The 18,719-nt window shown below is 35.1% G+C and overlaps 1 protein-coding gene across 5 annotated transcripts in view; it reads left to right on the top strand.

Moving 5' to 3' along the window:
• MDM1 (Mdm1 nuclear protein) overlaps positions 1-6,717 on the top strand; it is a 35,143-nt gene extending 28,426 nt beyond the window's left edge. For all 5 annotated transcript variants that reach the window (XM_031940799.1, XM_031940800.1, XM_031940801.1 and 2 more), the window contains 5 exons: positions 468-613; positions 701-813; positions 3,366-3,615; positions 4,066-4,131; positions 5,830-6,717. In XM_031940799.1, the coding sequence (XP_031796659.1) occupies positions 468-613; positions 701-813; positions 3,366-3,615; positions 4,066-4,131; positions 5,830-5,942 (688 nt within the window). In that variant the 3' untranslated portion in view covers positions 5,943-6,717. The remainder of the gene's footprint in view (positions 1-467; positions 614-700; positions 814-3,365; positions 3,616-4,065; positions 4,132-5,829) is intronic.
• The last annotated feature ends 12,002 nt before the right edge of the window (positions 6,718-18,719 follow it).

Consider the following 18,719-nt stretch of genomic DNA (forward strand, 5'->3'; position numbering starts at 1 on the left):
TACAAAAGAGAAAAGATTTATTTGATATTGTATTTTGTCAATAATCAAGTAAATTGACTGTTAAGTTTTAAAATTTGTAGACAAAATTCAGCATATTTTGCATAAACATCATAAAATAGATCCTTTCATGCTGCTGCTAAGGTTAAGGAATTGGCACAGTTATTTCTTGTGGAACATAGAAGTGCCCTGAAGTTCAGTGGTGCTGCCCCACAGTCAGAGCTCCTAGTCTCCCATGAGTGGGGGGCATGGGTCATCTTGGCCAAGGGGCATTTCAGGGAGCTGCTCGGAATGAGGATCAGCCCGCATCTGGCAAGGAGAGTCCCTTATCTGTAGTTTATAGTGGCGCGTCTCCTTGGTGGGAATAGTCTAGATTGGGTTACATTTGGTAATGGAAACCTCCCTCCTGTAAGTTTAGAATTCACTGTTGCCCATCAGTGACCCAGTTGTCTTTGCTTCTGTTTTGCAAGAACTGCTTCCCTACCGAATGCATCGACTGATAGATCAGAAGCTTCTTCTGTGTCCTCAGGAAAGGGGGGTTGGCTTCCAACTCCAAAGCTGAAGGAACTTGGTGGAGCCCCAAGGACTCATCATGATCTAACTACTCCTGCTGTTGGTAATAAGGAGAGAAGAGCTAGCAGAATAATCTCTGCCTAATCTTGTCCAGTTTACTTTAAATCTGTTGCCTTCTGCATTCTTCCAGGGGGTGCTGTTTTAGTGTCTCCAACTAAAGTGAAGTCTTCATTCCTAGAACACAGGAAAAAAAAGCCTTCTCCAGATTTCTTAGGAGAAATTTCAAAAAATGAGTCTAATCGGGTAAGATTAAGTCAATATTGGTGAATATAGTTAATGAGGCGAAGGTGGGAGAGCAAGGAAGCCAACTCTCTTCTTTATCTAAACAAATATTTTAGCACCATGCAGTAAATGCCTAATAAATAACCTTATTTCTATAAGAAGTTCTCTTTCATAGTGGCTGGTGACTTGCCGTTAGTGAAAGATGCACTTTAAATGCTTTTTCTAGTAGTGATAAATTTTCTGACTACAATCCTTCACCTGCTGCCATTTGTGAATGAGAAAGTAAATATTAATGAGATAACTTGTTGAGGCTTCATAGAATCTATGCTTTAATTTAGAAATTGAAACTGTTACTTTATTATTAGCTCTGAAATTTAATCAAGTGAGCTGACTATACATAGATGAAACAAGTATAGTCTTAGAATAAATAAGGGTGACTTATTGGTAATTTAATTTTTATTCTTAAATTTATTTGATTTTGTGCAAAAAAGTACAATTTCTTTACAAGCAGATGAGCATCAGATGCTGACTGGTTTTAACTAAAACTTCAAAAATCAGAAATTGTTTTGTGATTTCAGGCTTAAACAATTTAAACACCATTTATGTATCATTTCAAAAGAGAAAGCTCTTAAAAATTTTTTATATATAGTAAATGTAGATCCAACGTTAGTCACAAATAAAATTCAGATTTGGATTTTGAATGCCAACTATGGCCTGGAGGGTGTGGCTTAGCGTACTTAGCCAAATTGATGGCTGCTTTGATTAGAATCAAACTGACTCTAATTTTTTTGTTTGTGATGCCTAATTTTAAAAACTACGTATTATCATTAATTAGGGTATGTAATAGAATTGTAGAGTTATAAGACTGTTGAGTTAATGTTTTATTTTGGGGGTCTTTGTCAGGATCTTGAAGTACTGAATAGTAACAAAGTAAAGTAGTACTGAATATGTTTTGTGGTACAACTTTGTAGTTTCTGTGTTCATTTTTATTGTAGTTAAATTAGAAATTCTTGAATCATGTGAAATAAATGTTATACTAGCATTTAAGCTAAATTCAAATAGACATAATATAAGAAGTGAAATTTGAAAACATTTAGATATTACAGATTGCCAGGTAATTTTTAGTTACTCATTGAGTAAAATCTCCCTGAGTAAAAATGACCCTGTTCAGATGTGAATCCAAGAATTCTTGACCTTTTTGTTTCTTGGACTCCTTAGGTAGTCTGTTAAATGGATTCTTATTTCAGAATAATGTTTTTAACAGAGTAAAATAAAATCTGATTACAAAGAGATTAATTATATTGGAATGTGGATATCAAAATATATTTTGTGATATTAAATAATATTTTTATCATAAAATATTCTTTAAATTTTATTGAAATTAAATATTGTAACATGTCATTAAGCATTATTAAATGCTAAATTTTTTTTAAGTTTTTAATTTTTTCTTTTAGGTTCACAGACCCTAGGTTAAGAACACCTATGTTTATTTTGTTTTAGAGGTTAGTTTGGAGGAACTCTGTTGATAAGGTAATTTGTATCCAATATAGGTGAGCTTTTTCTATTGTTTGGCAGCAGTCTCTGTTCAAGAAAGGGGGGTTACTCTGTGTAGATTTAATTCCCATGTAGATATTAATCTCATGTAGTTTATCTTCAAAAGAGAAAAAAGTTAACAGCTAAAAAAATAGAAATTTTTTCTGCCAGTCAGACAGACCTTGGCTTATAAATGATAGCCACTTCAAAGATTTGTATTTTTTAATATTGAGATCCCTTTAGTAATTATTCTGTTTCTATTTTCTCTTATATGTAAAGTAGAATTAAGACCTAGAAGCATGAAAATGAGATAAATCAAAGCTTTTCATATGATTAGTTTAGAAGCACTTGTAGAAATGATTTGATTCATCATTACTAAGGAAGATAAAACCAGTAGTTATAGAGATATAAGAAAGGTTGATGGTTCTTTGCTACCAGCTAACAGCTAGGAAACAGTGAATTAGTCTAAGTATTTTAGTAGTGAAGTGAATAGATCAGAGAAAGCGCTAAGTATGTTGGTTTGAAAATTCAAGAAAAAAAGGACTTGGGAACCTCAACAGTTAAGAATGAGAAAAGTATCAGCTTAATTTTTTTTTTTTAAAATAAGTCATACTTCATAGAAATTATCTACTTTGATATTTGCTGTTTTAATGCTACATAGTTTTATTTAAAGAAGAGAAACTAGTGGACTTTAATCTGGATCTCATATAAAGTTTGAGATTTTATAATTTGAACCAATCTTCTATCTGATAGAGGTTCCTTCACCACCTAAGGTCAGCATACTATTAATATACGAAAATAAAATGTAAGGGAGAGAAACACTTTAGCAAATATCACATGATCAGCAGTTCAGTAAGTATTTGCCATATAAGTATTTATTTAAAGCATAAAAATATATATTTATAAGTGTTTATAGTCTGTTTTGTTCTTCTTCTTGTACTTCCTAATCAGAAAGCATTACTACTGCCATACTTCTCCCATTCTAATTAGCATTCACTTCTTCTCCTGTTTCAACATAAGTTTTTCATTATGTTTTTTAGAAAGAACTTGGGCCTAGACCCTTATTGACTCCTCCAGCAGCTGGTATGAAAACAATGGATCCTCTCCCTTTGAGGGCCGAGATTGAAACCAGTATTTCCAAACCTGAGGGAGCTTATCCAGGCCCAAAGGCTTCTGAGCATTCCATAAAGGTCCCCATGCAGGGGACTCGGCCTCTCTGGGCTCCATTGTATTGGAATCCATCTTGTCGCATCCAAGGGGCACTCAGAAATGCAGAGTTTCAGCATAATGGTAATCTTTTATTTAACTTTTTTCTTTAAAACTTATGTCATACTTTTATATCACATTGAGATATGCAAACACCTATATGCATGTATGTATATATATTTATATACATATACATAGGTATTACATGTTATGCTAATTAAATAATTTATGAAGATATTGTCAATGACATTGAATATTTTATGAAAGTGATGTGGTTTATTGGTGTTACATATTGCTGTTAATTTCTATATCCAGTAATTTATATTTAAATGTAAACTACAATTCAGACAATTCAAACAGGTAATAATAGCAACAAAATCCTCCCCTATCCCTCAATACATCAAATGAATAATGGGTATTGTCTAGTTCTGTGCATGTCCATCTTAACATTTGTCATCTTAGCACTGTTATTGTACTTTAAAGTCAGCTATTTGGAACCAGATCAAATCCATTTTGTTTTTTTTCCCTCCATAGGAAACTTTGTGAGTCCAAGAACAAGCCATTATAATTTACCTCACCAAGAAGTCAATTATGATGAAGGTAATGTGCTAAAAATTGAGTGAGACTGGATAAAATGTAAGGTTTCTAAAAATAACAATTTCATGGATCTGTTCCACAGATAAATGTTTGGGTCTAGAATAATATTTTATATATTTTTAATTGCCTGTGTTTACTTGTGTTTTTTTTTCTCAGAAACTCCTTTCCCCCAGTTGAAGAGTAAATATATTTTTTTCATTGCATAATTTTCACCTTAGCAGCTTGTTATTTCTTAGAAATAGTACGAAGAGCTCTGAAAGCTTGATGTGAATGTTTGAAGGTGTAAATGACTATTAATAAAATGTACTCGAATTTCCCAATTATTAATTTAATTACTAAAATGTCTGTATTTATATTCATACATTTAAAGGGCTTGACATTTTTCCCCTTGCATTAGGTCTCTGAGGCTTCTTTCTGAAGATTTAGCAAATGGTTGTTGAGTCATTAGACACTTAAAAATGCAAATATTTGGAAACTTAATGCACATTTTTTAAAGGTAGACTTTTTTTTTTTTTTTTTTTTTTTTTTTTTTTTTTGGCCACTAAGCAAATTTTCCTGAATAGATTACTCTGAGAAAGAAAATTGAACACTTAATTGAATTTGTTATCATTGTTCAGTTGTGACCCCGTTTGGGGTTTTCTTGGCAAAGGTACCAGGATGATTTGCCATTTCCTTCTTTAGTTCACTTTACAGATGAGGAAATGGAGGCAAACAGGGTGAAGCGAGTTACCCAAGATCCCGCAGCTAGTAACTGTCTGAGGTCCAACTCGGACTCATGAAGAGGAGTCTTCTTGACTCCAGATCTGGCACTCTATCCACTGAGCTGCCCTTCTTAATTTCTCAGAGTCCAGCTCCAGTGAATACCGAGTATGTGAATGAATATCTGAGGCCAGGCGGAAGATGTGCTTTGCAATCTCCATTTATTAATCTGAGTGCCAGGGTTTATATACTCTTTGAACTAGTGTTACATTAACACCAGCTACCTCCAAGTGATGCTCTGCATTTTCCAGGGGTAATGCACAGACCATACTTTGACATTTCAATTCATCTTATCTAACAATAACAAGACATCTATCATAATAGAGTCATCAATAACAGAAATTATCAATAGCAGGGTATTTGTCAAATTGGAGTTTTAAATAGCATAGTTGTGATGCCTTTTCCTGGCACTGCATTCTTCTTCAAGATTATCCTAAATTTATCTAGAGTATGTCTTTCATTCATTGTGAAGGAGATAATGAGCCAATACCTCTAATTGTTTAGCCTTACAGAGAGCAGGTCTCAAGTAAATAGTGGACTCTTCCTGCTCATGGACTTAAAGTTTTAAAGATGTGCCATAATACTCTTATTTGGGAACATATTCACATATATTCTGCTTTTAAGAGAAAAGAAACCTAGAATGCTGAATAGTGTTAATGGATTAGGAGCAAGTAGGTTGGGGTCTAGTCTCACTTTCCCATTTGCCAGGCTGGTGACCTTGTTCTGTGTTACTTCACATTTCTGCGACTTGGTCGTCTCTTCGTTAAAATGAAGGGTTTGGTTTATTATGTCATCTTGGAGCTTCTTGTTCTAGCTTTCCTATTCTGCTGCTGTTACATCATAAGACTTGGTGGTATTTATGGCTATGTTAGTTTCCTTTTACTGAGTTGTTATGAATTTTGGTTATTCTGACTTATAATTGTGGATTATTTTCCATTGTAGATGATGACAGATTGTCCCAGATCTCTGCTCGGTCCGCAGCCTCTAGTCTGATGGCTTCCCAAACTTTGGCACGTGCTAAGAAGAGGAAAGAGAATTTTTGGGGAAAAAAATAGTGCTCTTTATGGTTAGCTCTTTCTATTTTGGTGACTATTGCTGTGATTTTTATTTTTTTCATTCCACATGGAGTTGAGGTTTTTTTAAGGTATTTGGGATTCTTGTATTTTTGGGGGGGAAAGGATGGAAGGTTGGCTTTGTCTAGGGATATGAGTAGCTATTCTAATTGTCATTTTAGTTCAGTCCTTTTAATTTTTTTTCTTTGTTGTTGATAGATTAAATTTTATTTTTAAATTAATTGCCATTTTAGATTATTCTAAAAGGTTACCAATGTATTTAGCTAGGTCTTCACATGTTCTGAATGTAACTATTTGTCATCAAGCATAATTGGTAGAACTGAGAATTATATCCATTTTACCAAAAGTATTCTGAAAAGTTAAACTGTGTAAAAACTAAGAACTAAGTTTGAAATGTGTGGTTTTGTAGGATTGGTTATGTATATTTGTTAACTAAAGATGTCATAAATTGAATTTTTACCCACAATACTCACTTCTAGTGTTTTAAAAAAATTTTTTTAAACATTTTCTTCAGAATATAGTTACTCTATTAGAATGATTGAAATAATTGTATTTAGTTGAAAATATTAACTGTATATATATTTTTTACCATATATAAGAAAGTTTGCTTAAGAATATGTATATTTTTGGTCTCTGTTTTCCATTTGTATAAGAACTTTGTCTTGCATTTTAATAATGTTTGAAGGTGGAAAAGTTATTTGTACAATGAAGCATTGAAACTTTGTAGACATTTTCAAATAAAAAAAGATCAAGTGTGTTTGGTTTTTCCAGGAAGTTATTTCATGGAACAGTGGCAATCTTTCCTCCAAGAGCAGGGTGACCAAAATGTTCTATACTACCTTTAAAGCTTTTGTTACAACACAATAGAAGATGAATCCACAGCTTTTCTTTTTTATGGTGGGAGTTTGGGGGGATGGTAAGAATGTTATGGAAGACATTAGACAGAGAACCAGTAGTTTTAATCTCTTTATTCACAGGGCACACATGAGTCAAAAAACCTTTATTGAGCATTAATTATCTACTAAACACAGTACTAAGTACTGAGGATACAAAAAAAGTAAAAAACACATTTATCTTTTAAGTAGGCCTTCACATTCTAATGACAGAAACAATATGAAAACAATTAGATACAAATGTCAATGGGAGCCAATCTCTGAGGAAAGACTCTGTCAGGGAAGGAGGACCATGACAATCTTTTCTAGAGAAGGGGTCTAAACTGAGTCTTGAAAGAAGGTAAGGAATCCAGGAAGTGGGTTGTGGAGTCAAGGGGTGCTGGGCCTGGGGACAGGCTCAGACTCAGGAGAGGAGGTAAATGCTCCCAGACCCAAAGGGGAGGAAGGAGTCCAACAGGATTTTATATTTGATCTCCAGGTAATAGGGAGCCTCTGAAAAAGAGATGTGACCCGTTCGGCTACACGTTTTAGGAGTGGAGGAAGATGGGAGTTTGGAGCTGAGGCTGGGAGGATCTCCAGTAGGATTTTGTAACAGTTCAGGCAATTCAATTTAAATAAATATTAATTAAGCCAGCCAGTTTGGTGGTGCAGTAGGTACAGTTTAGGGCCTGAAATTAGGAAGACCTGAGTTCAAATGCAGCCTCAGACACTAGTTATATGACTCCAGGTATGATACCCTAGACAGTAAGAGGAAAGTTCAGAACACAGGAATATTGGAAGATAAGATGGAAGGGGAAGAGAATCTATCCTTATGATATTCCTGTTACCCATTCTTATGGCAATTTATATTTTTTGTTTTCTGGTGAAACTCTAGACATTCCGAGTTGATAATTTTCAAATCCAAATAAAAACCAGTCCTAGGTATTGATGGTGCAATATGCACTTTAAGCCTTTTTCATTAAAACATTAGCACCTGTTAATGAATAGAGGAATCATCGATGTCTTAGCATTGCTCTTGGATAATTGGTTCAAAAATGACAATTTCCTCCCCAAATATCATTAGTATGGGTTGAAGTTCCTTAACTTCTACTTAAATCTTAAGTTCTTATTAAATAGAACTATTTTTCTCCCATCCAAACTATATTTGACATTGAAAATATAGATAAAAAGGAGCTATTGTTTTGATGAAATTTAAGATTTAAAGCCCAAGAACCAACTCTATATTCTACACTAGTGACTAGAGATACTTAGGTCTATCTGTAATGACCTACATTCATAGCTAATACAAAGCCATTTTTGGGTGGAGGTGCTGAAATGATTTTTCTGTTTCCGGTCTGTGGTAAGCCAGCTTGCTTCTGACTAGTGCAGTGACTCAGCGACTCTACTGTGTGGAATTAGTTACTTACACAATATGCAAAGTATGGTAAGGCAACCATGGTCCTATCATCAACATCAGAAAATTCAGAGATAAAATACCCACAGTAGTTAATCCGATGTGCGATAAAGGAAAGTTAAAGCAGATTTCCCTCTGACTATAAGCACCCTATCAAAGACTATTTTGGTAAGCAGCAAGATTTTTGTTCGTTCCAAGAAAGGAATCGGATTCCTTACACTAGAGTCTATGCAGCTAGATTGTGCAATGGATAGAGCACCAGGCTTGGAGTCAGGAAGGCCCAAGTTCAAATCTCACACACTTCCTGTGATCCTGGGCAAAACACTCAATCTCTTTTTGCCTCAGTTTCCTCATCTGTAAAATAGGAAAAACAGTAGCACCTCCTTTCCAGTGCTGAGGAATCAAAGGAGAATAAAAATTGTAAAGAGCTTAGCACAATGTCTGACATACAGTAAGTGCTATATAGGTATTAGCTACTATTATTCTAATGTCTGTGAGGCCCAGGGAGATGATCTTGATTTCTCAAAGGCCATTCCAACTTGACCCAAGGTCTGGCAGGTCTCATCAGCCCCAAAAAAACTTTTCTAGGCTCAAGTTTGCCTACTAGGTCACTACCGTCCCAACCCTAGCCTAGCTAAATGCAGAGGTACCCATTCCTTAAAGATTAGAGGGAGTTTCCACAATATTAAAAATATTGAAGAAATAGTAAATAAAACTTGGAGTTGGAATATAATATGATTAAAGAAATTAGGATAATATAAACGTAGAGGCTAAGAGCAGTTGTATAAGTTGGAATGAATGAGAGCTATGAGATACCATCAAGGAGGGATGAGCCCACAATGAGCAATTTAGTTTACTATATAATATCCCAATTGAAACATTAAATCTGATCAAAAGAGCTGAGTTTCTGGAGAAGGCACATGACAATTCACCCCCCCCCCCATATCCTCTGTGACATCATTTTTCAAGAAGATATATTTTAAAAATACTTAAAACTATACAATTTTAGGTATGATTTGGAATTAAATCCTAGAATTTGAATCCTAGATCTGCTACTTCCTATTAGTGTTGCTATTAGACACCAGAATCTCTTAAAACCTCAGTTTTCCCATCTACTAAAAAGGTAGGGAGAAAGGGCTTGGATTACATGATCCACTAATGGTATGGGCTCTACCATTCAAAGCAGTCTGTTCCATTTATGCATTTCTTCATTTATTAGCTCTTAGTGTTGAAGTCCAGCTCCAGTACTGAAATAAGGGTGTGTAGTCGGGAGCCAGGCAGAAAGAAGTTCGATATGAACTCTTCAAACTTTATTGATCAGAGAGACAAATATATATACTTCCAATGCTTAATATATATACTTCCAATGCTTATAGGCTTGATACAAAATACACTCTTTGATATTCCTGTATCCTTACTAGCAAGCACAGTCTATTGAGCTGCAAATGATAAAGCCCAGATCTTGGCTGCTTTGATAGAGATGTAATAGTTGAGATACACATCAGAGTAAAATTATCATACCAATGCTCTCAAGTACCTTTCTCCCAAATGCCTTTAGTCTCCAATATAGACTGCTTTTCCTGTCCTAAGTTCAAAGGTATATCTTTGATTCATGCTTCAGTTGCCAGGTGTCTTATCAATATAATAATAAGCATGTCTCTGCTATTGTATATAGAAAAGGGAAGTTGGTGAGCCAAGCTACTGTAAGTATCAAAATCTGAAATGGATTCTTACCTCCTGGCCCTTTACACCTTAGGTTGAACCCAAATCTTTATGTCTGTAGTTTCCATATGTAAATCCCTAGTTTTGTTTTTAAAATTACATATATACATAATATTGTCTATAATAGATTACACACACTTTACATATATCATATGCACACAGGTATATACAATATATGCATTATATATACGCACTTAAATATTATGTACACATATCAATACACATGTAATACAAACTTATAAACATTAGCTATATGCTCACAGACATATGCATACATGTACATGACATGTATGTACATATATTATATATACACACCTTAGCACACACATATATTATACACATACATATTTATATGTTTTCCATGAGACAGATCTTAGAATATTTTAAGATACCAATGAGTCCTGAATTTCTTTAACAGTTTCTCCTTTTTCAAGTTATTGAGACATTCTCAACCTGGGCCCAGAACTTCTAGACCCATTTCAGTTTGTCAAACTACTATCTATATAATTTCTATCTTCAAAAGCTGTTCTGTTCATGTCCTTTCCATAGGAAAAGGAGAAAAAAGCCTCTTTACAAAGCTAGTTATAAAATCCATTAGAAGCCTATTCCAGCTTCATTAAGAATCCCATCCATCATGAAAGTGGAAGAAGTAAGTAAGGGAAGCTAAGCCATCCACCTTGGTCCAGTTCCTTATTTGTAAAATAAGAAGGTCAAGCTGTAGTTCCTTTCAGACTGAAATCAATAGTCTTGTGATTTTGTAATATACTAGGTATTACCAAGAAAAACCTTTGCATGCTGCCTTTACTTTTAATAAGTTTTGCTTCTATTTTGGTGACCCAGATGTACATAACTGAGGGTGAGTAAAAAAGGGGAGATTGAGTAAGAAAAGAATAGCCTCTGAGTTAATTGGATGTGCCCAGGAAGCAATTAAGTGCCCTCTCCCTGATAAGTGGCAAAAGGAGTAACTGAAAGGGCTGGGTAAGCTTCCTGCCAGAATATGTTGACAGCAACAGCACTGAACTGATGGGGAGCCATGTAAAGAAAAGGTTATCAATATCAGAAGCATAAATGAAAAAAACCTTGATATTCTCCTCAAGGCATAGGAAGGGCAAACAGAGTTAGAATTTTAACGCAAGAAAGTGACCATATTATAAGGAATAAAATATAACATGCCAAACAAAGGATTATATGGAAGTAGTCCAGAGCTCAATGAGTCAGGGAGGAGGGTCACATGCTCAGATGTATTCTTTAGAAAAGTTGCTTTGATAACTCAGAGGGAAATGGGCCGGAAGGAGAAGAGACCTGAGACCAGAAGGCGAATGTCCTAGCTAGAGGTGATTGAAATTTTAAAATAGGATAATGAATAGAGAGAAGGGGAGGCATCCCAGAGCTGGGAAGGTAGAAGGAACAATATTTGGCAAGGGGCTGGATATTTAAGGGGAGAACAAAGAGTGGCAAAAGACACCTAGATTGTGGGTCTGGATGACTTTAGGGTACAGCACACAAACAGTGTCAAATTCAAATAGACACAGGGGTGTTAAACCATACCTAAAGATCCCAATGGTGGAGGCCACTGTCTTAACTTCAAAAAACATATATTATGTTCAATATTTCTCAATTATATTTTCTACCCTTATAGCAATATTTGAAGCTGGGTGTTAGAGAATTATGTCCTACCCAGCAATGGGAAGAGAGGAAGGTTTGGAGAGCTCTGTTTTGGGGGCAGATTGGAGGTGATAGAATTTTTAATTATGTAGTGCTATAAAATGCTGATTGTTTTTCAAAGAAACAAATCTATAATGTATAATTTTAGTGTAGGGTATCTTTTTGTTTTTTTAAATACAAGGCATCTTGGTTGCTCAGTGGATAGAGCTCTGGGCCTGGAGTTAGAAAGGCCTGAATTCAAATTCAACCTTGGACAAATTGCCCTAATCTGCTGGAGGAGGAAATGGCAAACCAGAGTCTTTGCCCAAAAAACCCCCTAGACAGCATGAGTTGGACGTGACTGAACGACAACAACAATTTTAATATATTGAGGAATGTGGTTTTTTCATATATCCTAATATAGATAACTATAATATTTAGTAAACTAGGACACCTCAGTCTTGAGACAATATGGATAAGTGACACGTTATGTTAAAAATGGAGATGGAAATGCTGGTTTCTTTCTCGTGATAATAAAAATTTCATGAATTTAAGCTGATGCTGGGGAGGTCTAGCTTGAGCTAGTGATAAGCCAATTATGGAATATTTTTTAAAAATACAATTTTGTTAGTTTCTAGTACATACATGATCATATATGCACATATATGTATGTGTATGTATATACATGTATTTATATGTATGCACACATTTATACTAACCCCACACACATACAGAGACCTCTTCCCTCCTTTCTTCTCCTTCCTCTGCCACCTAAGAGGAATAGCAAAACTAAGCTCATCCTAGCTTATTTTGCAACACCTATTGTGTTTTCTACCAACTCCTATTGTGCTCTCTGGAATTCCTGTTCCATAATGATTAAAATCCCTTTCCTCCTGTACTTCTTTGTCTCCTAATCACTGAGATCAGTGTCTCCTCCTTACACTAACTACATCTCCAGCTATCCTTTCCAGCCCTATCTGGAAGTCTTCCACAACTTTCTCTCCTCCTTGTCCCCAGGTCCTGGCCAGGGAATCAGAATACTCTTTATTCCCCTTTGTCGTTTCCAGGCTTTCCATTTATCTCTATCACCCACTTCTTTCTTCCATATCACTTCTTTCCTTTCAAGTTCACTTCATCAAAATTTTCCTTTTAAAGGAAATTACTATGACTGTAGTAAACTGAGTCCTAAGTCACTCTCCTCTGTCAAAGAGTTTAGCATATGATTTACCAGTTTTCTCTCCTCTCCCAGTAACTACCCTTATATTTTTATTGTGGTTGTTGACAACAGCTCTTCATGACCCTGTGAACTATCACACTCCAGGCCATTCCAACATGAAGGGCTCATCTTCTGATGTCATATTTTTTTAGCATTTTAATACTGTTCATGGTTTTTTTGTTTGTTTGTTTGTTTGTTTTTTGGCAAAGACCCTGGAGTGGTTTGTCATTTCCTTCTCCAGTAGACCACTTTTGTCAGAGCTTTCCATTATGACGTGTCCTGGATTACTGCCTTGTTGCGGCAGAGAGATTTGCCTAATTCAACAACAACAACAACACAATTTTGAACAATGCTATGTAGGGTTGCCCTTATACTAGGGAACTTTAAAAATTTTTTATGGTATTTTATTTTTCCAAATACATGTAAAGATCGTTTTCAACAATCACTTTTGCAAAACTTTGTGTTCCAAATTTTTCTCCCTCTCCTTTCCCCAAGACAGCAAAGATTCTGATATAGGTTAAACATGTACAATTCTTCTAAAGATATTTTCATATTTATCATGCTGAGCAAAAAAAAAAAAATCAAATCAAAAGGAAAAAAAACAATAACAACAAAAAAGTGAAAACACTATGCTTTGATCCATAGTCAGTCTCCATAGTTCTCTCTTTGAATGTATATGACTCTTTCTGTCACATTTATTAGGATTGCCTTAAATCATCTCATTTTGAAAAGAGCCGAGTCACTGTTGATTGTCACATAGTCTTGTTGTTCCCGTGTACAATCTTCACCTAGTTCTGCTCACTTCACTCAGCATCAGTTCATGTAAGTCTTTCTAGGGAACTTTAATATATGCATAGACATCAGTCAAATTCCTTATTCTCCCAATTCCCCAGCCTTCTTAAACCTTATGATTTATTTGTAAACCTTAACTCGGCCACACATAGAGATGGTCACACACTAGATCTCTCCACTACCCACAAGTGTTCCATTTCCCTAATTAGAATTTCTGACTCTCCCTTATCTAACTACAACTTCTTTTTATTCAAACTCCCTATACCTCATTCTTCCTACATTTAATCATCACCCTTATTGAGAAACACAATCTCTCTACCCTTAAATACTTTCTCAGGACATTACTTTTATGCTGACTTCATTTTGATCTCTTTACAGTCTCAATCCAATTTAGCCATTTCAATCCTATAGTTATTATTACTATTTTTTGTCTTTCTACACCTTACTCCAATCTTTTGACTCCTTGTCTTTGCCAAACTTCTATCCTGGTTCACTCCTGCCATTTGCTTTCTCTACTCTAATTTAGGAGCTTCTGAATAGAACTGAAGGAAGTCTTGCAACCATACTGATTGGTTGGTTATTCATTCATTTTAATTGTCTGACTTTTGGTGATCCCATTTGAGATTTTCTTGGTAAAAATGGTGAAGTGGTTTGACATTTCCTTCTCTAGCTCATTTTATAGATGAGGAAACTGAGGCAAATAGGTTGAAGTGATTTGCTCAGAGTCACGTAGTTAATAAGCAGAGATTTGAACATAGGGAGATGAGTCTTCCTGATTCCAAGCCTGGCACTACATGCTCTGTACCATGTAGACCCTCCTTGCTACAAGGCGGTAATTGCATTTCTCTCTAATTGATTTCCCATCACTCCTCATAGTTTGTTATTCCAAACTTTCTGTTCTCTCCTCAGGCCACCCACATTTCCATCCCACCCTTATCCCTACCTTCTTAACTGTTGAATTTATAGAGAAAATTGAGGACTTTCAATGAGAGCTCCCTTTTCTCTCCATCTCAAAATCTCTTGTAATCATTTCCCACTCTCTTCCTTTTTCCTAATCTCTGACAAAGGGGAGCCAAAGCCAACCAATCCACAAGTTTTCTGTTATCTTCTTCAGCATACTCAACTCTTAATCAATTCCCTTCTCTTTTAAATCTTCAACCTCTTCCGATCAATGGTTTCCTTCCCTATTGACTTCAAACATGCTTCAATTTTCCTTTCCCTTATTATTGAAAAAACAAACAACAAAATTCTTCCTTAGACCCCATCTTTCTCTCAAATTATTGTTTATATATCTCATTTCTTTCTCAACCAATCTCCTGGGGCAGAAAAAAAGATATTAGAAAAGTTATCTATGCTTATTATCTCTACTTGCTGTCTTCTCTTTAACTCTTTGCAATCTGGTTTTTGACCTCATCTTTAAACTGCAACTGGATCTCTCAAGTTGTCAACAATCTCTTAATGGCCAAATCTGATCTTTTTTTCAATCTTAATCCTTCTTAACCTTTCTGCATCAGTTGCTGATCACTCTCATTCTTAATCCTATGGGACCTTTTTGCATCATTTCTTATCCCTCTTCTTCTTATTTATTTATTTATTTTTGCTCAGGCAATTGAGGGTTAAGTGACTTGCTCAGGGTCACACAGCCAGGAAGTGTTAAGTGTCTGAGGACAGATTTGAACTCAGGTCCTCCTCTATCCGTTGCACCACCTATCTGCCCCTCCTTTCTGGGTTTTTAAGACACTATTCTTTCCTGGCTCTCCTTCTAACTATCTGACTGCTCCTTCTCAATATTCTTTGTTGGTTTAGATTGCAGATCATCCCACTCTCTTCCTTCAATTAGAGGTACTCTTCTCTTTTGATAATCTCACCAAAAACCAAAGTTTTATTTGTCACTTTTACGTAGGATAAGGAGGGAGGGAAAGGACTGAGCATTTATACAGCATCTACTATGTGCTAGGCATTATACTAAATGCTTTCTCATTTGATCCTCCAAAGAACCTGTGATTAAATGCTTTTTTCATTTATTTCTTACAATCACCTTTCAAAGTAGGGGCAAACAGAGGTTAAGTGGCTAAGTGCAGAATCACCCAGCTAGTAAAGTGTAGAAATCTGAACTGAAGTCTGCCTAATTCCAGACTCAGTGCACTGTTCATTGATTTACTTAGCTTCAATTCAGAGGATTTCCAAAGCTATATATCCAGCCCTGGGGTTTCCGCTGAACTCCAGTCCTAAATCAGCTATTGATTATTGGATATTTCAAATTTTAATCTTAAAATACTTTGTGGAACATGTACAAAGCTAAAATCATTGTCTTCCTGCTTAACTCCCATACTTTCTGATTTCTGTTAAAGGGACCCATATTCTTTCGGTCTCCGAGATTCACAATAACAATATCATCCCTTAACTCTCATTCTTTTACATATACAATCAATTTCAAAATCTTACTATTTCTTTCTTCACAATATCTCTCTCATCCAACACCTTCTCTTACTTATTGGTTCATACAAGTTATCTAATAAACTTTTGTCTAGTACAGCTTAGGGGACCTGCTTTAATAAACAAATAAGAATGATCTATGATAAGCATTTCAATTTTTTTAAAAAATATTTTATTTTTCTAAATACATCAAAAGATAGTTTTCAACATTTACCTTTGAAAAATCTTATATTCCAATTTTTTCCCCCTATCTTCCCTCCATTCCCCTTTTCTAGATAGCAAGCAATCTGATATAGATTAAACATATGCAATCCTTCTAAACATATTTTCATATTTATCATGCTGCACAAGAAAAATCAGATCAAAAGGGGAAAAGATTACAAGAAAGAAAAATAATCATGCAAACAAACAACAATAGCAACAACAAAAGATGAAAATGCTATGCTCTGATATATATTCAAGTCTCCATAGTTCTCTCTGGATGCAAATGGTTTTTTCTATTACAAATATATTGGAATTGCCTTAAATCATCTCATTGTTGAAAAAAGTCAAGTCCATCACAGTTGATCATCACATAATCTTGTTACAATATACTGTGTTGTCTTGGTCCTGCTATTCACTTAGCATTAGTTCACATAAATCTTTCCAGGCTTTTTTGAAATCCTTCCGCTCATTGTTTTTTATAGAACAATAATATTCCATTACATTCATATACCATAACTTGTTCAGCCATTCCCCAACTGAGGGACATCCACTCAGTTACACATGTTGATCCTTTTCCCCTCTTTTATGATTTCCTTTGAATACAGACCTAGTAGTAAGTAGCACGGCTGTCTCAAAGGCTGTGCACATTTTGATAGCCCTTTGAGCATAGTTCCAAATTGCTCTCCAAAGTGTTTGGATCAATTCACAACTCCACCAATGATAGCACTTCAATTTTCATAAATAATACTATGATTATTGTTTAAGAGCATTTTGTGTTTGATACATTCTGGCTGTGTGATCCTGGGCAAGTTATTTACTTGTTCAGTGCATTAAGAAACTTGCTAAAAAGAGAGAGTTTTCTCCTCTGGGAATTTTTTATACTAATGAAATCATGGATTCAGTCTTTTTGTTCACTCTTTAGGTATTTCCTAAGAATATTATTCAGACTATTAATTGTCTTTAGTGTATATTATTGTTTAAAGATAAATTTCAAATTAGGTTTGAATTTTTTTAAATCTGTAATTTGAATAAAATCCAAAGTAATGAGGTAAATTCGTGTACAGTTTTCTTTTTCTGATTTGACTCTCCCTTAGTTTAGATATCAAAACCACTACTGAATTGAATCAGTGGATGTGTAGCCACACCCAATAATTTAAAAAACTCATTTCTTGCTGAGAGGAAGAAATTCTTGCTCTTGGTATTGGGGAAAGAGACATTCCAGAGCTCCTAAGAGAGGAGTTTTGTTCTGACTTTGTGGATCAACATTCAGTATCTGTATCTCTGCCCTATTATCCATTTCCATCAGGCAGTTAAATAGTACCCACTGGCTGAAAAACCAGATTGGTTAAAATGGCTAGCTAAACTGTTCTTAGACTATACTATTATAAATGTGGAAGAAATAATTTAAATATATGTATAATATAAATATTTATTATTAAGTAAATATACACACACAAACATATATATATATATATATACACATAGATATATAGATATATTTTTAATTTAGGATTACATGCTTTCTATTACCCTACAATTATGCTCAAATTTTTTTGGCTCAATCTTGTGATTTCATTAGCAAAGGGAAAATGCTTTCTACCAAGCAAGATTAGCGTCTATTTTGTAACTTACAGTTTCAGAGAATTGTTTGAGGGCACTGAGAGATTTAAGTGACTTGCATATGGTCCAATAGCCAGTATATAGCCAAGCTAGGACTTGATCCCTGCCTGATTCTAGGGTCAGTGTTTTATTTACCATACCATTGTGTCTCTTGCCAGCTCAGTTACTATACTCAATTAGATTTTGTTGTGTATTGTCTGTTTTTATGTCCTCTTCAACGAGGCTACTTGGTGGTTGCAGTAGACAGAGCACTGGGCTTATTTTTAGGAACAATCTGACCTCAGACACTTGCTAGATCTGAGACTCCAGCAATTCACTTAATCGCTGCCTGCCTTAGTTTCTTTCCTCCACTATAAAATGGGCACAATAATAGCACCTACCTTTCAAAGTTGTTGTGAGGCTTAGGTGAGATCATATTTGTAAAGCAGTTAGTATTGTACCCGACACATAGAAGGTCCTTAATAAATGCTGATTCTCTCCTCTCCTTCCCTGTAATCCATGCAAGGGTTTTGCTTATTTTTTAGTTGCGTCGGACTCTTTGTAACCCCATTCAGGGCTTTCTTGGCAAAGGTACTGGAATAGTTTGCCATTTCCTTCTCCAGTTGACTTTACAAATGAGGAAACCTGAATTGGTAATACTGTCTAACAAGAAGCTCAGCACTTCTAGGTTTATATGACTGAATTCAATCTTGGGAATATCTCTCAGAAATCTTTTTCTTCAAACTTTCTTTGTTTCTGTTTGAGGTCTCCATGGGGACATCAGAATTGGACCCATTTTCACAAATTATGTTCAGTTTCTGGCTCAAATTTCCAGAAGAGAAGAATTCCTGGGCTAAAGG

Source organism: Sarcophilus harrisii, chromosome 5 (genome assembly GCF_902635505.1).
Source record: "Sarcophilus harrisii chromosome 5, mSarHar1.11, whole genome shotgun sequence".
Lineage (NCBI taxonomy): Eukaryota > Metazoa > Chordata > Mammalia > Dasyuromorphia > Dasyuridae > Sarcophilus > Sarcophilus harrisii.